Raw genomic sequence first — 25,198 nt, 5'->3', positions numbered from 1 at the left:
GCTATTTTTAGAACAGGCCCACGGGTTACTCATGTGGTCCTTGGGGCACCATGTTGGTGGCCCCATGCCTATATACTGTAGTAATGTTCCTTCTTCCACACCAAAAGTCTTATTACGCTCATGTTATTTCTAATGGATTGTCATTCTAGCACTGATTTTTAGTAATTCTTTGCATACGCTCAATATAGCAAATGACTTACAAATCTAAATTTGAAAGTACTGTAATACTACACTGACGACATATGGCTGATCATTGGTAAATTTCTGCAGCTACATACAAACTACTAGGGTTCTTTCCGTAGAAAGATGCCCTTTGGCAGCTGGGTCAAAGGGATGACAAGACAACTTTTCAATACAGTACTAACAACAACACTATTATAATTCAATTATTCAACTTTGCCTTGGTTCGAACAAGGTCTGCTAAGTAGAAATATCGAATCTGCTAAAAGTTAAAAATAACGAGAAGCGGCAGGGCCAGGTGTAGGCAGGGGCAAGAGGGGGCCTGGCCCCCTCAAATAAATGTTGGGCCCCCTGCCAAACTAAATCTCCCAAAATGTATTATATTTCACATATTTTTATTATCACCTGCCTCTCTCCTCCGCTCCACTTCTTATTGTCTTAAGGTCTTGCTTGCCTCCTCAAATCGAAAATATATCAAGTTGTTTCTCGTGTCGTATTTCTTGACTCTGCTCCATCTCCCCTTTTCACTCTGCTCAGAGTATCGGCCGAAGTATGTCCTTGTGTGGGACATCTTTAGACCGTAAAAATCCCTACCAACGTATACATTTAAAAGACCCAACCCGGAGGTGGAAGTCTTTGTTTCCTCTTAAAATAGCCTTGAGTTATTTTGCAATAATTGTTTTATAATAAATGAAATTGTCTTAAAAAGAAAACGTTTTGCAATAAAACACAATAGTATTGCGTTTTTGCTCAATCTTAAATATATATGAAAAAAAATATTTGTGACCGTTCAGACCGACGGAATGCAAGGACGGAAGCGCTTTAAAAGGACGAGGATGGATGAGGTTTGGGATGAGGTTGTGGGGGTTGACCATTTTTATGAATAAGGACGGAGCGATGAGGCCATAAGGGTACCCAGGTCACGGACGGAGGACGGAGGACGGACCGGCAAAAAAGGGTCAAGCGCCCAGCTCTGAAAATAATCACCTGGTTAGTTTATTTTTCTGTGCTTACTGACATGCTTAAATTTGGAGGTCGACTTATCTCTGATGTGTTGTCCGAGGCAAGGAGTAGAAGTCGGTTGAAGTGGAAGTCTCAACCACGGACACTGCTCTCCACCGGACGATGGCACGTCGCGGTGATATCTCTTTTTATTTATGTTTGAATCGTAAGATAATGTAACGTAGCTTCTGGCTTTTGTATACATAGCTCTGCGGGAGAAATGTCAGTCAGCCAATCATCAATGCATTTTTTTCACACGTGTCAAATTATCACATGGGTTGCGCAGCCAATTGGGCGCCTGATTGGCCGTGTAACATGAACCCCCGAAATGAGGTCCTGAAATGCCACACTGGCGAGTAAAATTACATTTTAAGAAGACTGTTTGTCATTGTTTTGCAACCAAATAAGACAAGAACGATAGCAAGGAACTTTAACTTTTTACCATGCTACCCACCCCTCACCACTTACACAATAATGAGGTTGACAGCGCAAGCTAAGCTCATTTTCAAAAAGGGCTTCAAGAGCCGCATGAAACCGGCCAAAGAGCCGCATACGGCTCGCGAGCCGCGGGATGGACAGGATTGTAACGTCAGCTCCCTCTACACACTTTGTGTCTTGTCTGTTTGTATTTGTTTTTTTTTAGTTATTTTGATTCTTGTTGTAGTTTAGTGTTTTCGATTTTTGACTTTGTCTTTTGTTATTTTAGATTCTAGGGACCGGGTGGTGCCCCTTGAGGGGGGTGGTACTTTTGTGACTGTTTGTTACTTGATGTATCAGTTGCTATGCAGTTGCCAAGGTTCCTTTTATGCTCTATCCTTTATTATGTCATATAGGCCTGATGTTTTACAGTTTATAAGCCTGAGTTACTGAGTGACATGTTGTCAGAACGTCAAACCTTCTTCCAGGGAGGATGCCTCCAGTCCAGCTCTCTGTTGTTTACTTTGTATTTTCCAGAGCTGGGCATTTTACTATAAACTCGTGGTTCGTTTATTGCCTTCTGTCAACAGCTGGGGTACCCTTCCGCCGTCCGTTTATCCGCCATTTTGTCCGGCCAGACCAAACAGTAATCACCTATAGGTCGGTCCGACTATTACTTTAAACAGGCTTGCATTAGCATTTCTGATTACCGACTTCGACAAACCAAGATGTTGATTAAATATTATTGGCCCTGCTCGTCGTCGGCACCTATTTAAGGACACCACTCCGAGTCTCGAAAAATGTACTATTACGCAAAGTGATTCAACAAAAAATCTCAGTCATATTTGACTCTGTTTTGAAATGCACATTTAAGAATATTCTTAGAACTGCATTTTTCCATCTTCGTAATATTGCAAAAATGTGTAAATTCTATTGACTAGTGACGCAGAAATCATAATCCATGAGTTTATGTCTCACCTCGATCATTGTAGCGTTTTACTCTCTGGTCTTCCTGTCTAGTATTAAAAGTCCGCAGCTTGTCCACAATGCTGCAGGTAGACTCCCGACAAGGACAAGAAAGTTCGATCATATTGCCCCGATACTAACAAATTTGAATTCTCTGATGTTTGTGTATAGTTAATTCATCATTTTGTTGTGCTAACAGGTGTTCTGTATCCCTTCACATGGTTGGTTGTGATGGTTGTGTAGTTACTTCAACCTCACTGATCTGCATTTTTGCATCGTCAGATGTTTGTGTAGTTAATTAATCATTTTGTTGTGATAGCAGGTGTACTGTACCACTAGGTGACGCTGTGATTTGTTCTGTATTGTGATCCATCACTTGTGATGGGTGTGCTAAACGTGCTAGTGCGTCTTCTAAAGGGTTAAAGAAATCTACAAAATCTTCAATAAGACGTATTGCATTGAATGGATCAGCATCATCGCCAATCTGTATTTGGTAAGGTATGTTTTGATCTGATACATGTTCGTTTATGTGATTCACTAGATCTTGCAAATCGTTGGGTATCTCAAAAGCCTATATTTCAGAGTTTTCCATTATAGACAGTTTATTAGAACAAAACACATTGGATAGAAAAGACTATTCAAAAACATGCATACAAAAAATCTATTTTTAAAAAATCGTGCATACATAGAATATTTTTTTTAAAAATCATGCATACATAGAATATTTAAAAAAAAAAAACACGATATAAAAAAGGCTATAGAACTTTAGCACCTGTTCATGAGGACAGTGCTGAATACTGATTCACCATAATGAGGTCAACCTGTCAGCCAGAGAGGTCAACTTGTTCACAACTTGCAAGGTTTGAGCAAGTACAGAATGACGTTCCCCGAGGATTGTTATTATGTCACTGTCTGAGATAGGTCTTCTCAGTCTGACAAGTCTTACATGCCGTAGTGTTATCTCACTGTTTGAGACAGGTCGTCTCAGTCTGACAGGTCTTTCATGCCGTGATGTTGGTCGTCTGTTAGCTATCACATCTCTCTCGGGTGGTCCTGTGGGGGGGAAAAAAAGGAAAGAAACATTGAATTTAACATGTTGTAAATACAAGTCAATTGTACTTAATCTAAATTAAAAACATATTTGTAGTTAAATATATCAACTTCATAAAATTGTCATGAAATTTAAATATTATTTGTAAGTAAATATCAACTTTGCAAAAAGTAATAAATAAAAAGTATATTTTTTCTTGAATAGTTAAAATTTATTTATAATCAAACAGAATTAATAAAATTTTAGAAAAATATATCAGGATGCTGTTTTAATCTACTGAGTCGTCAACAATAAGATTATAGTACAGGTCTTAACCCCATTTGATAGGTAAAAATGTAGGCTTCCAGGCTGCGATTCTCATGACAGCCGAAAGATAGAGCCGTTGTATAAATTTACAGATCATATTGCCAGTCTCATGACAACCAAAAGATGCCGCAAGTGTGTAATCTAACAGATCATATTACCAGTCATATGTAAACGAAAAGATTTATATGATCTTACAGATCACATGACCAGTTACATGTACTGTATTTCAAAAGACGGCGCCATTGTATAAGCCTACAGATCTTACTGCCAGTGTTCGTACGCGTACATTTTTCCTGATTTAATAACACATTTACCGATCCACAACGGTTTCACAACTTTGTAGAAAACAAGGTTCTGCAATACCATCATCAATTTCAATCAGACGGTGCCAAACAGGTGGAGCGCCTCCGTCTGCTGCAGAAAAAAAAGAGGTTTGGATTTTTTTTAAATATTTTTTTTCTGGTACATCTAGAGCGCGACTCTCATGACAGCCAAAAGATAGAGCCATTGTATAAGCTTAGAGATCATATTGACAGTCTGCATAGGCCTACTTTTTTTTTTCCTTTTTCTGAATGAATAACTGTTACCGATCCACGACGGTTTCACAACTTTGTAGACAAGGAGATATTTATAATGTAAAAACTTACCAGGCTGCTGAAAGGCGTTTTTATCTATAACTGAAGCGGTTTCAGACGCATTAGTATCATCAATTTCAATCAGAGGGTGCCAAACAGATGGAGAGCCTCCATATATATATATATATATATATATATATATATATATATATATATATATATATATATATATATATATACATTACAGAAAGTAGTATTATCCATCATTAATGTATGGATATGACTCTTTTGAAGTCCAAAAGTATTAACTTAACTGTTCATTGTCAATGACCTTCGATTCTTCTTGTCTCTGTTTCTGCTCAGCCGAGATTTATTTTCTGATGAACATCTGCTTGTACCCTCGTTCATATAGTCCACTTTTTGGGGGGAGGGGGAGTGAGCTCACCGTCTTAGGCATCTTTCACTCCTTAATTTTAAGACTTGAAAGTCAAGGTCATTTTGAATGGTGGGAAGCTTAAAACTTACTTATCAGGTACCTATACAGAGGAAATACACACACACACACACACACACACACACACACATTGGATAAATGTAGACTTCAAAATTAACAGGCCTGCAAGTGAAAAGGCCTTGTGAACATTTTAAATCCTTTGAAAATATCTTATCAGTCACACATAAGGGAGGACTGCTTGGACTTATCTGATTTACCGAGAGACACACACACATGCACATCTGCTTAGGTCAGCCAAAGGTGAGCCATTTTTCTGGAGAAGAAATTCGCCCTCCTCCTCCTCTTTGACTAGTTCTATAATAGCAACATAGACAAAACAATCAACAACCTGGTGAAGAATTCCATAAGATGCAAAGAATCTGTGGTATTATGTATTTCGAATCAACACAGCCCAATCACTGGAATTCAATGTATTTGATGGAAACACATAATCATGCTCTTGATCTTTCCTGTGCATACATAGTTCAGCTATTTCATATGTAAATTACATTTGTAACCCCATGTTTCAAAGGTGGGCAGAGACCAGTTTCACTCCAATGACTGCCCGAAGACAACTGGGATAGGCTCCAGCACCCCCGCGACCCTCGTGAGGATAAGCGATATAGATGATGGATGGATGGACTCTGTGGGTGGTTGCTGCCTCCTTTGTATGAATAGAGATGCATGTTTCCTCCATCATAGTGAAGTCGGGGACCTGTTTACGCCACAATACAGTAAGTAAGATGTTGTATTGCGGCCTTATGATTAATTCAAGTGTACGTAAATGGGGAGGGCCATGTACCAAAGGGGTGAGAGAGGGCCTCCAAGAACAGGCCTGGGCTTGTACCAGAGTTTGACGCACCTTGATCTATTGAACATACATCGTGTGACTTCTTTGAATAAACCAGAAAATTCAAAATGAATCTTTATTTCCATAACATGTTGCAACTTGAGATGATAAATTGAAACAAACTTGAAACAATATTTAGATAATTAACTCATGTAAAGCACTTTGAATTACATATCTTCCATATCTGGGGGCTATTTAAGTTTGCAGTCGGAATCGCTGATGGAAGCCCGTTTAAAATCGGAGGTAGAGCGGGTACTATAACCCCCGAAAAAAATGCGAATATCGAACGACGGAAGAGAACCCACGCTGCAGACGCATGACGAATAACAGATTAGTAAAATCCCCAGCTCTGCAAACGACTCCCAAGTATTCCCTCAAGTCATGAAGTCAGTGTACTGCATTCTTTACACAAGTTGTAGTCATGTTGCCAAGGAACTACGTTGGCTAAGTTTGTCTCCTTTGAGTATCCGTAGCACCAAGATGGCAGCAGAATATGGTAGCCCTGTAGGGGAGACGCGCCCCATAATTACAGATTACCTCACCTACAATTATTTAAAAAAGTAATTACGTTGATGTGATAGAGCCTATTTTTTTTTGCATATTGTTGAAATGAATAGTGTTTTGTTTTTTTAAATGAATGATCATGGAAAAATTAAAACATTCTATACATTGTTCCTTTAAAAACGTTATCTGAATAATGTGTGTTATGTGTATTAGTGTTTTGAACATTATAACTGACCTTTAAAAAACGTAAAAATAAAAAACATTTTGTACTGGACTTCTAAGTGCCTCTTGGCTGCTAGTAAGTACATTAATCTAACGTTAGATCAATCACGTCCAATTTCTGTTTATTTCGAACTTTTGCCAATGCATGCTGATTGTTGTTGTAGTCAGACGACATTTTATCACATATTGAAATCGTAAAACAAATGAAACCAAATGTTTGCTTTCACCGACTTGACCGCCATGTTGGCTTGTGGCGTCGTTTTAACGTAAGACCGGAATTGTAGTAATAATTCCTAATAAAAACATCACCAGAGGACCTATCGGCCGCTTCCTTTAATTGCCAAATTTACCTGAAATTTGTGAAAAAGCATAGGCCTCACAGGTGAAAGTTTAAAATGCCGGTAAGTTAGTCATTCAAGTGTACATGTGCATCGTAGAAATATATTAACATTAATACATAAAAACTGATTAAATGGCTATGTGCGTCTCGTGGCTAAGATATTTGTTCGCCGTTAATTCATAGCTCGGTAGCAGATCCTTGTCTATAACAGGGACGACATCAACTCCATGTGATCTACATGGTATACAGTATACCTTTAAACGAGGGGTACCTGTGCTGTGGGTCTCCATGTGCCTTATCGCCATTCATGGACAGCGTTATTTTTTTATTAGTAACCCAGGTGAAATTGCGGGATGCAACAGACACGGATTGCGCATGCGCAGTCAAAACTACATAGCGATTGAATTAAATTGTTGCTTGATCGAGTGACCGCTTCAGATTCTAAAAATTCAAAACGACAAATCACTGACGGGACAGTATCCGATGCGAGTCTCGATAGGGGCAAAGAAATGCTTCATTTTAACATTCCTTGAAAGAGTGCGTTGGATGTAGTGTATTTTTTTTTGAAGAGCAGGTCCGTCTCGGCGTCCCTCCGGAGAAGACGCAGAGCAAGGCTGGATTGATCATGGAAAAGAAACTTTTCAACAGTCAGTCGATTAGAAAAAAGATTTTATTGTCCAATACAGCTGATGTCAAAAAAGGTGTCCCAAAAAGTTGCCACGCGCGCGTCTGCCCACTCTCGTGTCTGCCTTCTTGAGAGCGTGATGAATATTCCAACTAAATTATTACATATGATTACCTCCAAATAGCTAAATTCTTTATTCTCTTCCCCCAAAGCTTCCAGTGGAAGTAAACTGCCCCAATTGTCCTGTCCAGAGCCAAAAGGTTTCACTCCCCTTGGTTTTATTACCTTGGGAAGACTCAGATAACACCAAGGAAAGGGTAGAATAGTTTAAACAGATGTTCACTCCTTGTGGGCATCCTGTTCTCCCCCTCAAGCACTAATGACCTACTGACCCCCTTGGTCTGCAGACACAGCAACTCTTAATTTAAGATAGGAGCAAATGAAGATTAACTGTATTAGTCTATATTAAAATATACCTCAATGGCTTTAATGTACAATAAGGAGCATCTAAGGAACAAATCTGCGTTCAACAATAACGTTTGTTGTGACAAACAAAAAAAATTACATTCCTTTGACACACTGGCTAAAGCAGTAGAAAATTTAATTCAGTTTTAACAATTTTGCAAACAGGACAAGCTCCAATATCAGTCTAAACATGATTAATCCAGCATGTAACAAAAAACAACATTACTATTTGCACACATTTTAACCACAATATCACATTACAGGACGGACAACACATCATTATTCTTTTTAAAACAATCTGTACATGATTTCTTCCGAGTTAAAAAAAAAAAATCATAAGGTGGGATAGGGAAATCTAAATCAAGTGATTCACAGCAGAAAACAACAGTGGTCAAAGCAGACGTTTGCTCCTATTTTGACTTCCTTCGTTTGGCCTGGGTGGGGCTGGCTCCAGTTTCTGTTGAAATACAGACATTAAGTACCATGTAGTGTGTCAATCGACATTCCGGTTTGTTAGTTTATGGCATTTATTCACTTGTGATTGTGTTACCTTTAACAGCAGCAGCAGTTGTTCCAGGCCGTGCTGATCTCTTCCTGACACCACTTTCTGCTACTGGCTCTTCCTCCACCTCCTTCTCTGCTCGGGAGCTGCGTCTACTCGGCCCCTTGGGTTTCTCCACAGCAGCCCTGGGAATGGCAGATAGAAGACGAACAAACAGAAGAAAATGACACAGCATTATTAAAGAGGGGGTGAGTTAAACTCTTCACTACTCAGGAAGATAGAATACCGCGCAGGACTCTGCTGTTTTTCCTCATCTACCACAGATACTGTCCATCTTCATCCCGACAGCTCCACTATGTCAACATGACCACTGCTTGTGTCTTTGCAGCGCAAACCTGTTCAAATACATACCTTGGAACTAAGTTGATGGGCGTCTTTCTTTTCTTTGCCCATCTGTGATAGAAGTGGAAAAACAGCGGTAAACTAACTGTGCTGAACAAACATGGCTTCACTTCCAAACCATATTACTACAATCCCCAGAAAAGAGATGAGGCCATGAAGGTCAGCGGAGTTGTATATATGAACTGTTGTATATATGCACTGTCATTTGGTTTAACCTGAGACATGCATTACCGTAGTATTAGTAGACTGTTTCATGCTCATCATACATACCATGTGCCGAGGCCACAAGGCTCACTGATTTTCACCATATACCCCCTTGGCAAACCACATGATCTCCCTGAGTTTCAGTAGAGTAAGACATTTCTAAGCATTTCTTCTTCAAGAGCACAAGTAAGTCTTAGGCCAACTTAGATGATCATTAACAAGGAATATCTTAGTAAAACAAAGCTCTTCAAGTATTCAGCTATACATTTAGTCATAAAGTGACAGCAGCACTCATGGTGTGAGGAATCTTACCCCTGATCAAGACTTGTCATGACTTCTTCACCTGAAACGACAGTAAAAAAACACATCTATCACACTTAATTACAAAGGGGATCATAAAACAGGCTTTATCCGCAGAAAATGACACACTCACTTGTCTTCTCAACAGCAACGGGCTCTTGTGAAGCATCTTGGTGAACAGATTCTAAGTGAAGGCGGATAGGAGTCACAACATACTCATGAGTTTGAAATAATTCCCAGTACACAAAAACGTGGGCTAAAGTCTGACGACACAGAAGTACCTAGCATCCAGTACAATCTTATTTAAGACTTGCATTTACCTGGCGTGGCCTGAATAGTTTCAGCAGGAGCCACTGCTTGTGAAATGGCGGGCGCAAAAGACACAGCTCCAGTCTGAGAAAGTGGAACTCTGCTGGCGCTAGCAACAGATGAATTTGGAGGTGGGGTCTCCTGAATCAGTCCAGGCTTGGCAACAATTGGAACCACAGATGGTACTGGGTTTTGAACTGGGCTGACTGTAGAGAGCAAGGACGTGGAGGAGACTGCAGTAATGGTACCGACTACACTGGCGATGGGATTTTGGGATGTTGCAGCTTGGGTGAAGTTTGACAGTGAAGCTGTAGGAGGCAATGGAGCCTGTGTCGAAACAGTAACTTGACCAGGAACCGAAACAAAAGAGGAAACTGCTGGTGTAGTAAGGTTTGGAGTGGCAACAGTGGTGTGGGCCACTGCTGCTTCAATTGGAATAACTGGACTAGCGGAAGGGTGTAAGACATGTGGTGGAGCAGCCACACTGGATACCTGAGCAGGTATCTGGGAATCAGCTTTTCCAGAGAGAGCTATGGTTACCTGCGCCGTCTTACTTTTTAACTGGGCAGTGGGAACGGAAGACATGAGGCCCTTTTGAAGTGTGTTCATGTTGCTAGGACTTGAGCAAGGCGGAGATGCGGTGGGAGGTTGAAAAGAGGAGGATGTCGAAGGGCTTGGATGAGATGGCTGACGGACCGCTGGACTTGATTTCTGAGTTCCAACTGCATTTTCTATTTTAAGAGCCCCGTGGTTGATTTGCTGAGGAGTCAAATGCGCACCAATTGTGGTAGCCGAGGACACACTGGTGACAGTCTGAAGGTGTCCAACAGCGCCTTGTGCAAGTTGAGATGCACTTATGTTTGCCCCCGAGGACTGTGTGGAACTCGGGGCAGTAGAAAGTTGAATATTTGTAGTAGATACTTGGATAGGTCCCACCATAGTGACTGACTGAGAAACTACTGTGGTATTGGGCGAAACAGATGTACTTGGGACTTGAAAAATTGGGTTGATAAAAACCGGTGTGGTGGTGATAAACTGAGGCGGTCGAGTTACAGGCGTCTGATGCCGAATATCCTGTGGCCGAATGTTCTTGTTCGGAAGAGTCACCATTGTGGAGACCATAGATGCAGGAACTTGGGATGTCGGTGCAGAAGTGATTGGGTTAGGTGTGACAAATACAGTGATCTGGTTGGGAGAAATCGAATTGGATGAAGCAGGAATCTGTATGACAGAATGAACACTTGTAATGGGTTTCGGGCCCATGCCGGGTTTGAGCATCACATTGGCTTGGCTTGGACTAGAGCTGGTGTTAGAACTGCTGCTAACAGCTAACGAATGACTACCCTGAGTGGAAGTAACGGGTTTAGGGCTTACACTCTGCACAACATTAGTGTTAGTGAAGGTAGAACAAAGGCTAGTAGTTGTACTCAGACTGGAACTGGCACCAGGAGAGAGTAAAGGGTTTTGGTTATTGCTAGGAACGGAACTGAAGGTCACGTTAGCATGCATGCTGTGACTGCTAATAGGAGTTGACACAGGAGGCTTGGGTTTAGCTTCTGATTCATTAGGAGTGGCTGAAGTAGTGACAGGGGCCAGCATGTCTGTACTCTGAGTATTAAAGTGAAGTTGTCTCTCTGGATCCATGGCTGACTTAAGGCTGTCTTTTGCCATAACGTCCCTAAGCATGTTACCATGCGCAGGTCGAAGAGGCTTGCTCGGGACGTCCAGAAGCTGGTTGAGGGAAGTGGCACCAATCCTGACAGCCCCTGATCCCCCAGAGTCCTGCAATGGTGCTTTGTGTGTTGACTGCCTATCGACTGTTCCAGATTGCAACTCCAAGTCAGATTTTAGCTGCTGAGGAGCGGGAAGACGAGGACTTGTCAATCTTGGAGCCGATAACTCCCGCACAGGCTGAGGATGTGGTTGAGGCTGAGATATCTGACGTTGCTCCGATGCCATCGTTGTCTGACTTTCTTTGATGCCCTCGGGAGGGTTACCTTGTAAACCATGGAAGGGACTCTGGGTTTGTTGTGTCTCCATGCTGCCAATTAACTGCGACGGCAAAGATACTGGATTTGGTGTTACTGAAGTAGGACTTAGCATCGACGTTTGCCCCTGAGCATTAACCAGCTGTTGAGGTTGGGGAGGGCCATTGATGGGCACTTTTGCGCCCTTCTGTCTTCCAGGACTTGGTGTGGTTGATTTGCGACTGGAAGCTGGGCTTGACCTACGACTATTGCTAGGGCTTGCCCTTTTATTCTGTCCTCCAGACTGCTTCTCCGGTTTAGTGCCTCCCCCACCAGTACCAGCAGAGAAAGGCTGTTGACTGTTGCTAGCGTTATTTCCACCACTTCCACTGTTGTTGCCTGGTAAAGTTAAGTTTGGAGGCGCCTGTCCAATGGCTTTCAAAGTTGTTGGGTTAAGGCCCTGTTGGTCAAATCCCCTGTTTAAGTTTGTCTGCCTAGGTGGCAGAGGAATGTTGATTTTAGGTGGAAAAAGCCCTGCAATTGAAGCATTGAGCCTTTCTGGCGAAAGGTTGATTTCTGAGGGCTCGGTGCTCGGTGGACGATTAGTTGGGGTGAGGGGGTGATGGTATGGCCTGGGGCTAGCCCTGTTGGGAGTTTTTGGTCTGGAACTCTGTGAAGTTGTGGGAACGTTAGTGAAATGAATGCCGGACATGGGTCCTCCTTGTTGAGGTTGCGTGGGCAATTGTTGTTGGGGACTTGCTCCAGGGTGCTGGGCCACTGATGACGGAACAGGGCCTTGCTTCATCACGTGTGGTGCGGAACTCTGGTTGGCCATCATCTGTTGGGCGCCATTCCCAGGCTGCATGCCCATTTCTACACCACTTGTCTTATCCTGCTTTGGGTGGTTCCCAGAAGTTGTCTCATCAGATCCAGTGCCTTGGGGACCCTGCCCCGATTCAGGAAGGGACATTCGTCGTGCAGCACCTGTAAGCTAAATGGCAAAACTTGACTCAATAAAATACTACACACTCACAACATACTGTAATAAGCTCTTAGCATCAAGACTCAATGTAGAAATTTTGACATTACAAAATGTAGCTTTCTTTATTAGTCAAGTCTTTTCTTGAAGAACAATACCCATAAGTACAGCCCTTTCCCTCACCTGGGGATTTATAATCAGGGGCATCCCTCTTGCTTTATCAGGCAATGGCGCTAATCCTGCATGTCCTTGAAGGCTGATCATGACAGGCATGTTCCCTTGCTGTGAGACTGGGAGTCTCTGTGCCTCGGGTTGATTGCCAATGACACGAGGAGGGAGTTGACCCCCTGGAGCGATGGACATGCGATTTTTCTGCTCTTGCTGCATCTTAAGCATCATTAACATCTGCTGCTGTTGCTGTAGTTTGGGGTTGAAAATCAAGCAGGATTAGATCAATGGATATCTAATGCATATTGCAAAATGTTCTCGTATTTCAAGCAAATTACCTGATGTTGTAGATGTTGCTGTTGACCTTGCTGCTGTTGCAACTGATGGTGTACCTGGGGTTGGCCACCTGTCTGTGGTCCCGTCATGCCCTGCTGCCCTTGAACATTCTGGAGACCTTGCATCTGCAACTGTTGCATCTGCTGCTGCTGCTGCTGCTGCTGCATCTGCTGCTGTTGTAATTGTTGCTGTATTTGCTGTTGTTGTTGTTGTTGTTGAATCTGCTGCTGTTGTTGTTGAATTTGTTGCTGCTGTTGAATCTGCTGCTGCTGTTGTTGTTGTTGTTGTTGTTGTTGTTGAATTTGCTGTTGTTGAATTTGCTGCTGTTGTTGTTGTTGTTGTTGAATTTGCTGTTGTTGTTGAATTTGCTGTTGTTGTTGCATGTGTTGAATTTGCTGCTGCTGCTGCTGCTGTTGTTGCTGCTGCATGAACTGCATTGGTACCTGCTGCAATATCCTTTGATCACCTGGTTGACCAGGAAATACTTGGGGAAAACAGATACCAAATGGAAACATGTCAATATATGTACAAAGAACAGTGTGATAACTGGACACAGTAAGAAACTTAACAACATGGAACGGTCATTCCATCTCATTTCATCAATACCTCCCACCTGACCATCTCAGGATGTCCTGAAAAAATTCTAGGAAAAAGACACTTGTTACTAGGAAAAATCCTAAATATTTGGTCTCTATTGTCAATAGTTTTGTCATGAAAAATCATTGAATGTTGGGTAGTTTTGACAGTTTTTGGCATCATACTCTGAAAAGCCATTTTTAAAGCAACACAGCGCAAGTATTTAACCTTAATAAAATCTTTTCATAACTCTTCTGATGAAACATCGACTGTGCACACACAGGCCCACCCATGGCTCCGCCCCTGACTTGAGCTACACCCCTGACATCCCAGGTCTGGAGGCTTATTAACAGATATACACTGTAGAAAATTTGAAGGCTACAGGTGAGACGGTTTTCCAGATAATGCTGTTTAAAAATGGATTTTCAGAGTAGGAGGCCAAAAACCGTCTAAACGACCCTGCATTCAATAATTTTTCATGAGAAAACTTGACGGTAAGTAGAAACCTAATCCTGTATTCTGGGTTTTTCCTATCAATAAGTGTATCTTCTTGCTTGATTTCTTTTCAACAAATTCTGTGATGGTCAGGTGGGAAGATTTTCAGAAATTTGATAAAATGACAAAGAATGGCCCGAAGACCAAGAACGTTACTATTGACCAGATTTAAAAACTATACTGCATTTAACTGAGCATATCTAGCATTTGCTCCACACAACCCATCCCATAAATGTTCTTTTTTTTTTTTTTTATTATCACCTGAAAAATGACACTTATTCAGAGCTGGGCTGACAGACCGATCTGTCTATCCACCTATGATGGACGCCCATTTTGTAGACAATAAATGACAGACGGGAAACTTAAACAAATAGTCGGACGAAACCTAGTCTGAAGCACATTTTTTCTATGTAATCGTCTCGTCTATTTCTGCGGTGAGGCTTCAATGGCTACCGTTTGCCGTTATGTTTGTAAAGCAGCGCTGTCAATCTTAATACTTAATCCATTAATTTTAACATAATCAAATGAATAAAACTATTCCTAAATACCTGCAGCCCTATTGGGAAAGTCAGCAAGCTTTGCGCCTGAGTTATCCAGGGCCAAACTCTGTTCGCCACCAAAATTTTGCAGTTCAGAATCCTCCATCGTAGCAGTCACATCCAGACCTCTAAAAATATAAGGTGGGGGGGGGTCAACCTTAATCATACTGTTAATGTACAATTTGCTTTGAAAGGTGGCTTTTTGTTGCCAATAAATTGGTTACCCAGGTCCCTCGACTTGCTGGGGCCCTTCTCCATCTTTTGGCTTCTTCTTTCGTGCAGGTTTCTTCTTTTTGGGTTTGACTTGATTGCTGCCACCTGCTTGCTTTCCTCCTGGTCCAAATTGGCTGGCTGAGATATCACTCTGCAGCAGATTTACCAGCAGGGGGCTTGTCAATGTTACATCTTTACTGACAGGAAAACCACCTGCCTGTGTACAAGGTCCCCCTATTGGAACCTGAGCCGGGAATTGGGAGTTAAAGTTCATGCCATGACCTGCAAAGTGTCCACTTCCCATTTGCATGTGCTGAGGGCCCCCCATCATGCCTTGTGCCTGCTGTACCTGCATATCGGGGACCATCTGTTGGACCCCCAAATCGCCTGTCCCACTATTGGGATCTCCCAATTGATGTGGGTGTGGTTGAGCTGTCTGTTGTTGTTGCTGCTGCTGCTGCTGTTGTTGTTGCAACATTGCTTGCTGCTGCTGTTTCTGTTGCTGCTGTAACTGTTGCAACTGTTGTTGGATAAGAGGGTGACCAGCAGGAAGCCTCAACTGTTGCCCATGCACGCCCATCATTTGATTAGGATTGACAGTAAGTGGAACCTGTTGTGGCTGCTGCTGATTCATCTGCTGGTGGTGGTGTTGTTGTTGTTGTTGTTGTTGTTGCTGCTGTTGTTGTTGTTGTTGTTGTTGCAGTTGATGCTGCTGTTGTAACTGTTGTTGTTGGAGATGAGCCATTTGCTGCTGCTGTTGTGGCGTCATTGGCTGTGGGCCAACCTGGCCCTGGAACTGAGCCATGTTACCTGCAACGTTTGGTGAGGGGCCACGCATCATTTGGCCAGGCATGACCCCAGAAGGTATTTTTCCTCCAAATGGCTGTTTGTTGCCTTGCATTTGGCTTACAACCATTTGTTCCATCATGGAATTTTGCTGCTGCTGCTGTTGTTGTTGTTGTTGTTGTTGCAGGAGCATTGCCTGATGCCCTTGGCCTCCAACCATCTGGCCCTGCCCATGAATCACCCCCTGGCCTTGCTGAGGCATCATTTGCTTGGGTGGGGTCATCCCTCCTCTCTGCCCTTGACTGAGGGGCCTTGAGAGGACAGTCTGACCTCCACCCTGGCCTTGAACCATCTGGCTGGGGGAGGAGGACACGGGTTGGGCCTGATGCTGGAGGCCCAACATTGGGGTCTGAAGGCCTGGCTGCTGCTGCTGCTGCTGGGTCATGCTAGACACAGTAGCTGTGCCCGGGGACTGACCTGGAATGCCACTTTGTACACCCATAACATTGGGTTGGGCATGGATTGAACTTGGTGTTGAGGAAGACTGCTGGACCCCTGATGCAAACAGAGAAGAAAAACATTGGCAGTTTACATATCGCTGGTGTCAAGCCGAAACCTCCTTTGTCACAATTTGGTCAACTTAAAATGTTTTCAGAGATCTATACTAATTTCTGTTGTTGTTGACATTCTAAAGTGCTGAAAATGAAAACGGGCTTCCATGGGCACCAGTGATATAATAAGTGAATAGCAGTTAGCACTCTGCCTCCACCTACCTGAATGCTGAATAATGCTTGTTTGAATATGTCAACATTCAAATGGCCACAAAGTGGGACAAAACAAAATGAGTGAAAATACTAAGTAATATAGTGATACACATATTGATGGCTATGTCAACATTTGGTCCATTTCAAAATGTTACACAAATCACACATTATTGACCAATACAAAGTGTTGAAAATAGCTTGCTGTCTTCAGTGATGCAATGTCAATGACTCAGCAAATATGCCTTTTTTTGGAAATGTGAGGATTCTGCCCGATGCCAGCATAATGCTTTAGATTGCCATTGCAGGGACAACATTTACTCAATAACTAAACGTCATTGTAAGTACGGGTATTACAAACAGTATTGCATATCAAATTTGAGAAACACATTGTGCTCGCCCCCGCACAAAAAGGACTCAAAACTATGGTTTCATTTCAGTCATCTGTTGAGCGCATTTTACCTGTATGAGTCAATGTTTGACTGCTTTGTAGCTGCTGACTAGGTCCTCCACCAGGGGCTCCTTGCGTGCTGGTGCCCACCTGACCTTGGGAAAAGTTTTGGTTTGGAAATCCCAGAGGCCGCTTCGGTATACCTGCTGGGCAAGATTCATTGACTTGTCATGTCATATATACAGTAGCAATGCCAAGGACAGCACTTCTTATGGCAAACAGTAGTATATCAGTTTCTTTCTTTATACACACATTGACACCCACAAAAGAAAAGTTACGGACCTGGATGAACTTGTGTTCCAGGTTGTCCATGTTGGGGCATTCCTATGAATCCTTGTTGCATGTTATTTTGTTGGTTGAGGGCTGCTCTTCCTGGTGAGCCAACCCCCTGTGGGAAACCCTGTGGAGTTGTAGGTCTCTGAGCCATCATCGGGGGAGTTCCAGGTGAACCCTGTTGAAAAGGAGATGATGAGGACCCCGGGGATTTGGCAGTGAGAGTCCCCTGGGGGCCACTAGTGGGTGGAATGGGTGGAGCAGGTCTAGGTGGTCCAACTACCCCACTAGGGACAACCTGTGGACCTTTAGGCTGGGGTGCAGCAAACTGACCCATTGCCATTTGTTGTTGCTGCTGCAATTGTCCTTGTCCCATAGCATTGAATACCTGACCTGCCTGCTGACTACCAAATGGATAAGGTGGTGGAGGGTGACTGGGTGTCTGGACTGTAGTAAGGGATGGAGGGCGTTGAACCATCTGAGCTTGAGGTGGAGGCTTCCTCCAGGCAGGACCTCCTTGGACGGCCGGTGTCTGGAGGACTCCAGAGGGGTTCCAGCCAGAAGGTATAGCCATTTGGCCCGGTTGGTTGAATGGAGGTCTGGCTCCAAGCTGCGAGAGTTGTGCTTGCTGTTGGGCTTGTTGCTGTTGGTGATGTTGTTGTTGAAGCTGCTGTAAAGCAGCAGGGTTGATTGGTCTACCAGCCTGCAAAGCCTGCATGTGATGGGCAGCTTGGGGAGCAATGGGGCCATGGGGACCAGCCTGCTGATGCTGAAGTTGCTGCTGCTGAATTGACATGCCAGGCATCATTGGATCCATGACATCTGTAACAGAATGTATCATTTGGACAATTTTAATCCTGTCCATAAAATGGGTACTATAAAGTATCTCTAAGTACACAAATGTTAAAAACCTGTCTGTGAAGATGGTCTTGCAGCACGTGGATGCATCTGCCCACTGTTGCCTGGCACTAGAGCTTGGCCTGTCATGACTGAGCCTGCCGGGACCATCGAAGGGTTTGACATCCTGACTCCTACTTGTAGAAAAGAAGCATATTAAACTACAATGGACATAAAAAGTGTACACCCTTGTTCAAATGCCACGTTTTTTGTGATTCGTGTGTTTGAGTGTGCGTGGGGCGGGGTGCGTGTGTGTGTGTATGTGTATGTATGTCCCCCCAAGATAGGGCTGGGCGGTATGGCCTAAAATACATACGTTCACAGTAATAGTGCAGGTTAAGTGTAAAAATTGCAATGGAAATATTTCTGAATGGCTTATGTAAATTTCAAATTTGGAAACAACTTCACTGATCCACAAACACCAAGAGAGAACATTGATGCTGCATTTTAGAAATGACGTTGGCATAGTTTCTGAGTCCATTGGCATCATTTTGTGCAAACTACCTTTTTTTTACTGCTGATTAAAAAAGAACAGAAAAATGCAGAATCAAACTTTTTTTTCCTGGTTAAAGGAGTGTCAATTTTTACCAACTTTCACTTGATAGATTTCTGTATCATTGACCATAATATCTTGTGCGGTAACATTACGTACTACTTCATTTTGGATTTTCGGACGTGTGCGCTTACTGTGTGACTGATGTCTTGTGTTCTCCCTAGACACTTACTAATTTACCTGCTAATTTTCTGTTTATAGTTGGTTACTTTCTGCTGTAACAAGGTTAAGGCTAATCAGACGTACTTTAAATTGTGGCAGATGACTACCATTTAACATGAGTTTGAATGTGACCACATCCCTTGTTATAAGATGATGTGCACACTTGTTCAACCACATTATCTTATTTTGTTTTATTTCTCCAAAATATGCTTTCCTTCCATTGAGTTGTACAGCTTATAGGCAGAATCAATGGTGGAGAAAGTGTAGAAATGATTCATCTTGGTCCCATTTTTTTTTTTAAACATCACAAAACCCTGGCATTCAACAGAGTTGTGTAAACTTTCTATCACCTGTATGCATAATAATGAATTTTAATCAATAATTTATTTCATAATTAAGTCCTACACGACCAGCTAAAACAAACAATTCTCGCACTGTTTCATTGTAGCAACAAAAGAGCAGCAATACCTGGACCAGGCTGACTTGGAATTCCCACATCCATTCTCATTTGCCCAGCTACACCGATTGGTCCATTAACTCGTACTTCTTGTCCTCGATTTGGTCCCCCTGCAACATTGATGGCCCCCTCTCCTAAATAATAGAGGAAAACATTCATTTATTAACACTCATTGTTATTCCTATTTATAGTGTTTGACGCAGTAAACTTAGGTGCAATGGTTGTGAAATAAAATCAATGTATCCCAACCTTCGATTTGAACTGAAAGAATTCCCAAGTCTCTGAGCTGCTGCTGGTTGTTCTGAGCCAGCAGCCTCAGTCGTTCAGCAGCATCCCGCGGAATGTTGAAGGTAACCCGCACACTGTTCCACGGCTCGACATGCTGTGGCTGCAGCGTCTTTGATTCTAGAAGAGGGCAGAATACAACTTTCAATTGCAGTGTATCTGAAATGGAATTGAATTGTGATTTTTATTTTAACATAGACAAGATAAAAAAATAAAATAAAATACTGTCGTGAATCCAAAACTCAGTTTAGAGTTCTCAATGCATGTCAAGTTGTCTCCATCGTGAATTCGCATTTATTATTGTAGCGTTGCACCCGTCGTCGTTGGCATCAGGGCAACGATGAGGCATCTGTTTTTTTCTTTTTTTATCTTGAAGTAATCACTATATTGCAAGGAAACTAATACAGTAGAAGAAATTTTTAATTTAACATTACAGGTTATCATGCATAATGTTTTGCCAGTTAACTACACGCATTATGTCGCTGGTACAGCATACTGCATACATTTATAGCCTAAGAAAATCAGTTAAAGCTTTTTTGCAGGCTTTTGTACCTGAATGTTCGTCTCTGTTGTACTTACCGGTACCAAATCAGAAATACTAAAGGACAAAGTATTATCAAAGTCTCAGATGTTCTGCCTGTAATTTACATTTTTGTGATTTCATTCACAATCTATTTTTTTTATTTGGCCAATTAATTGGCAATCTGAAATTTTTTTCTGCCAAATATGGGCCTCTGTCTCAAGAAAAAAATCCATATCGGTCGGGCCCTGCTAACGACAAGTGCATTGTTAGATCAGAAAGATGGGTTTAAATAAAGCATACTAACCCATATCAAGCATGTTGGGTATACCACTGAGGACAGTGTCAAGTTTAATTGTGAAGTCTTCATCTTCCATACTCCCTTGAAAGGCAACAAAAACAGTAAAATGTTCTCCTGCCCCATTGCTGTCTTCAGTGGCATCTCGGTGGTTGTCCTCTTCGGTCTCAGGGCTTCTGTGGCAACCGTCAACGTCATCGCCGATGCCAGAGTCCCAGTCGGAGTCGCTGTCACGCTCCAGGTCGTCGGACCGTTGGGACAGCTGAGGTGGAGTGCCTCGATCGGCCATTCTCCTCTTCTTGTGGGAGTGGCGTTGGAACCGGTTTATGCTAAAATTTCACATGAGAAAAAACAAGCGATTATGATCTGATCCTAAGGATCACTTATCTTGTCAAATGCTCAGGAAACAGGTCGGCAACTGGTAGTTTTGAGATTTCATTGTATTATGAAAATGTTTTTGTTTTTTTGTATGTATAGCAGCAAATTAGGGCGTTAAAGGTTCTGTGAATAATACATTGATCAATCATATTTTTACTTTAATTGCTGAATGATGAGAGTGAGCGAAGGTTTCACTCTTAGCGACATAGGTTGCTTTGACTTCACTCTTCCAGTAGATGTCCCTAATGTTGCTTTCAATGAAGCAGCAAAGCGCTGAATCTGTTTTGGCACAATTTGAAGGAAAGTCTCAACTCTTCATGAATCTTCACCCACCCATCTCTAACAAAAGACAACCCACAAATTTGCCTGTGCCACGTGTACAAAAAAAAAGAGGTGGACTTTCCCAACCCAACTGTGAACAAAACACCAGACTCATTTTATGTTCTGCGGCTGCTTTGCTAATTATGGCACAGAGCACCTTGAATTGAATCTGTGCAGGATGCAAAAAATATCTCAAAGGAGTATCAAGGCAAACTGGGATGTGCTGCCCAGTGTCAGAAAGCTTGGTCGCATTTGCAAGTCATGGGTCCTCTAAAAGGATAACGACATAAACACAAAGCTTTTGGAATAAATAAATAAATAAAAAATACTGGGTGAAAACAAAAACAAAACTTCATTACAGTCTTGCTACTGTATTATCTGTGAAAGAAGATGAAAAATACAGTCCGGAGAAGTCACCCTTCAAACCTGCATCACATTGTACAGTTTGTTGTATACGGGTGGTTCGCAGAAAACATGGCCCTCCTCAGTCTGCGCATGGTGACCCAATTTGAGAGTCTTCCCCCCCCCCCTTCAATCAACAAATTTGATTGTTTCCAATGACATATACAGTATTGGGCAAGTTACTTCTAAATTCTAATATATTACATACGGTATTAGCAGTGACTTGCATGTGAGATAATAATAAATACCAACATTTCTTTACAATAATCTTTCTAATCTTTAATCTAAAATAAAATCTTTGTAGCGTAATCAGTTAACTCAAGTTGAAGTTACTTTTTATTTTTTTAAAAGGGGATTTATTTAACTAATTCACTGCCATTGATTAATTTACTTGTTTTTTCACAGTCCAGCCATTCAATCCCAGGATTTGTATTTATTTTTTTCTCCAAACGTTAGGGTAAAAGAGGGTCTGAAAATGTCTGACAGTGAATGAGTTAATGATTTCGACAGTTTATAAGGAAAAATTTGCGACCATACTGTAGCTGGTAAAGTTAACTTGTAATGAGGATATTTAACTAACGTGTAGGCTATAATGTTAAATGTTTCGACTCTGGTGGGGGATCACCTTCCATCAATTTTTGTACCAATAAGATTTATTTGTTAATATAAATATTCTAACTGATATTTTGTACAGTAAATCCCAGACTGTAAACTATCGATGAAATTATAAAATTAATTTACACACAACTAATAATGATACATGACATATAATGGATAATTGATCTAACCAGATAGATAGAGCATGTGTTCTAAAAGCAAAACTATGAATTGATCAAGTCAAAACAGACCTAAGTATAGTGTTTTTATTTTTCATTAAAAAAAAAAAACAACTCAGTAAGTTGTAATTCTCTTTACTACATAGTGACAAAGGTTCGCGGTGAATTGAACAAAAGAAAATGGAAATAATAAATTAGCGCAGCAGTCTAATTTATTGGGGCATATTGTAGTTTGTTCGATTGGAGTTGCCGTAGCGTGATGTCAGCAGCATTCGAGGCAGACGGGTTTGTATTTTGCTTGCTAACAGCCAATCAGAATGACCACTATTTTACGCACTGCAATTGATGGCACAAAATTAATTAAAATCGCAACTAAAAAGCATAATGACTCATTTCCTTGCTGCTTTTTACTTAGGTTTGTTGCCACTTTTATTTTGAGTATATGTTTTATTTTATGAAACCATGACAGTGATTGGCGTCACAAATAACTTCTCAGCCATGTACAATGCTCATCATCGTGTTAAAACAAACTAAACATTTGGAAGAGAGAAGGTGGGGGCAATTTTGCGACATTACTTACCCTGTGAGTTAATGCTTGTGATAATTAGTTTACTAAATATCTTACTTCGGAAGTGGGGTGATTAATTGCTCTCTTGTTTGAATTATGTTATTAGATTTATGTTGTGGTCCCGAGCTTGTAACGCGTTACTTGACTCAATAACTGTCATATTACAAAAATTTAAAGGTTAACTCATTACTTTGTCACTGCCTAAATGTGTTACTGTACCCCAACACTGGACATATATAATGCAGGGATTAAATAAACAACCTGACTGAGATTTGTGCTGTCTGTTGTTTGTGTGTGAATGTATTGGATTTTCAGCAGTGCGCAATACACTTCCAAACTACATCCTGTTTGTACATGCCGACACTCCGTGTAAACCACAACACCTTCTACCAGTCTCCAAATCTGGTCCTCTAGGGCAGTGTTTTTCAAACACTGTGCCGTGGCACACTGGTGTGCCGTGAGATATTGTCAGTTGTGCTGTGGGAAATTATCTAATTTGTGTGCCGGTCTAGCGCCTGGCAGCATAATCATGTAGTTACTACATTGTAGTACTCTTCCATACCAGTAGGTAGCAGCAGCAGCAGCAGGTAGATAATTGTCTTTGTTTAGAGGCAAGCGAATTAGTGATGCATGTCCAAACAGGCCCATGTTTCACACCGAGTAAGTATCAATAAGAAACATTATAAAATACTTTTTTCTTTGTGTTTATTTAATTCCTATTCAAGATGTTATAATATAATATTAAAAAAATGCTTACATTAATAATATAACACTTATATTGTTAAAATAAGCTTTTCCCCCCCACTATTTTAGCTGGTGGTGTGCCGCGGGATTTTTTCAATGAAAGAAATGTGCCTTGACTCAAAAACGTTTGAAAAACACTGCTCTAGGGCCACTACCCTGCATGTTTCAGATGTTTCCCTCCTACAAAGAAATACAGCAAAGGTGCTCCAACTCTGTGCCTGCATAGAACATATTCTTGTAAAGCAAATTTTTGGGTTGACTTCCCTTTTAATTATAATCAGTGGTCCAACTAGTCACTTATATTACAATACCTACCACAATCTCCGACGATCAAAGGACTGAATTAACTACCACTACCAGTATTTTTTTTATTTATTTACTCATAACACACTGCAGTAACGTTTGAGTCAAAGTATATATAATACAAATTTTAACTGAATTTGCTCAAGTTCACTTTGGGACTCACGTGTCACCCTCAACATGTTTCCTGAGAACTACCGTATGAATTTATTATGTATTTGCTTTTGTTTCACCTGGTTTACTCTGTCAGTAGCCAAGTCGGGAAAGCAAAAGAGCCAAAAGGGCTATTTTCATTAGTTTATTTTTAAAACATAATTATGTCTGACCTAAAAAAATATATATCAATGCCTGACTTTCATAGGTTGATTTAATGCATTCTTGTTTAGTATTATTTACGTTAGATTCAAGTTACTTGAACGATGTTGTCCACGTATACACCAATGACTTAAGGATAAGATATTCGAGCACTCAGAGAAAAGCAGTACAACAAAATTAAAAGGCTTACTCATGATTGTTTGCCTTAAATTTGTGACATTCAGACACCAAACAGCTTGGGGACAGTAAAACGCGTGTTGTTGCATTCTACGTGTTACGTTGAGGTGATGTATATGTGTTGATTAATGAAAGGCAAAGATTGTCTAATAGAAGCTGTAACGACAAAATGAAAGAAATAAAATAAAAAACAACAATCGCTAGGATGACAGGATCGGCCCTGCAGTAGAGGGCCTTGGCACAAAGCCTCGGTACACGTAAAACAAAAAAGGTCTCAATAAGAAAATAGAAAACCTGCATCCATCTATTTGCATTGCATCACGATAAACTAACCGGTTGTGTTAGATTATGTTACACATTCGCAACATATCAAATCTATGACCAAGCGGATACTTCGGGCATCAAAGCAAGCTTCAATTAGCAAACGCTAGCGACGTGCAGGTACTAATTCACAGCGGATGCTTCGAAATGGCACGAATAGCTTTTGAATTCTTTTTGAAGTTAGCACATCACCTAAGTGTTATTCATAGCAGATTACTCAACGATGAGAAAACATCTTACCACGCATAGTTTTCTGAAAATAAATTCGACCTGTCGACATCTGCTAGCCAAATTAGCTAACAAAACAGGGATAACCAAACACACGGCATTAAGTACGCTAAGAGTTTCCGTTGGTCTTTTCAAAATAAAGAATGTTGCATAAAACGGCGACAGTGAAATCAATATCATTACATATTTTTTCATTTAAATAAGAGTAATATGTCAATGTGCAAAACATATACTAGACA

General features: G+C 41.4%; 1 protein-coding gene and 2 long non-coding RNA genes across 11 annotated transcripts; 1 reads left to right on the top strand and 2 right to left on the bottom strand.

The window, feature by feature from the left end:
* The first annotated feature begins 1,910 nt into the window (after positions 1-1,910).
* On the top strand, positions 1,911-23,145 carry LOC147153466 (uncharacterized). Of its 3 annotated transcripts, XR_015086781.1 has the most exons (5): positions 1,911-2,259; positions 2,983-3,058; positions 5,523-5,724; positions 8,556-8,746; positions 20,568-23,145. It is a non-coding gene; the product is annotated as an uncharacterized LOC147153466 (long non-coding RNA). The 3 variants fall into 3 exon arrangements; XR_015086780.1 differs by having other exon boundaries at positions 1,916-3,063; XR_015086777.1 differs by having other exon boundaries at positions 1,917-3,058.
* On the bottom strand, positions 3,253-7,257 carry LOC147153467 (uncharacterized). Of its 2 annotated transcripts, XR_015086783.1 has the most exons (7): positions 7,178-7,253; positions 5,793-5,858; positions 5,500-5,705; positions 5,209-5,305; positions 4,829-5,033; positions 4,286-4,336; positions 3,253-3,618 (listed from the first exon to the last, which is right to left on the bottom strand). It is a non-coding gene; the product is annotated as an uncharacterized LOC147153467 (long non-coding RNA). The 2 variants fall into 2 exon arrangements; XR_015086782.1 differs by lacking the exons at positions 5,500-5,705; positions 5,793-5,858 and having other exon boundaries at positions 7,178-7,257.
* Positions 8,116-25,122, bottom strand: ncoa6 (nuclear receptor coactivator 6). 6 transcript variants are annotated; one of them, XM_086030250.1, is made up of 18 exons: positions 24,972-25,122; positions 20,439-20,758; positions 19,576-19,731; positions 19,338-19,460; positions 18,169-18,291; positions 17,267-18,079; positions 16,996-17,127; positions 15,336-16,327; positions 14,998-15,230; positions 14,783-14,901; positions 13,166-13,647; positions 12,843-13,076; positions 9,725-12,671; positions 9,538-9,588; positions 9,417-9,447; positions 8,910-8,951; positions 8,547-8,683; positions 8,116-8,453 (listed from the first exon to the last, which is right to left on the bottom strand). In XM_086030250.1, the coding sequence occupies exons 2-18, from the start codon at positions 20,716-20,718 to the stop codon at positions 8,407-8,409; spliced, it is 6,942 nt and encodes a 2,313-aa protein (XP_085886376.1). In that variant the 5' UTR covers positions 20,719-20,758; positions 24,972-25,122; the 3' UTR covers positions 8,116-8,406. The 6 variants fall into 6 exon arrangements, with proteins under 6 accessions (XP_085886376.1, XP_085886343.1, XP_085886363.1 ...); XM_086030217.1 differs by having other exon boundaries at positions 14,998-16,327; XM_086030237.1 differs by having other exon boundaries at positions 14,998-16,327; positions 18,169-18,288.
* Positions 25,123-25,198: the final 76 nt, after the last annotated feature.

Source organism: Filicampus tigris, chromosome 1 (assembly GCF_054856515.1).
Source record: "Filicampus tigris isolate MCC_2025a chromosome 1, RoL_Ftig_1.0, whole genome shotgun sequence".
NCBI lineage: Eukaryota > Metazoa > Chordata > Actinopteri > Syngnathiformes > Syngnathidae > Filicampus > Filicampus tigris.
Note: the sequence above shows the minus strand (reverse complement) of the source record. Positions and strands in the feature narration are given on the sequence as shown.

What these genes read in the sequence shown, in the direction of transcription:
- ncoa6 (XM_086030217.1), bottom strand. Translation starts at nt 20,718, where the DNA reads ATGGCCGATCGAGGCACTCCACCTCAGCTGTCCCAACGGTCCGACGAC. An exon ending in ACCCAACATGCTTGATATGG is followed by an intron (nt 19,732 to 20,438) that starts GTTAGTATGCTT and finishes GCCCTCTTCTAG; the next exon opens with AATCAAAGACGCTGCAGCCA. An exon ending in TCAAACATTGACTCATACAG is followed by an intron (nt 16,328 to 16,995) that starts GTAAAATGCGCT and finishes TGTTTGCATCAG; the next exon opens with GGGTCCAGCAGTCTTCCTCA.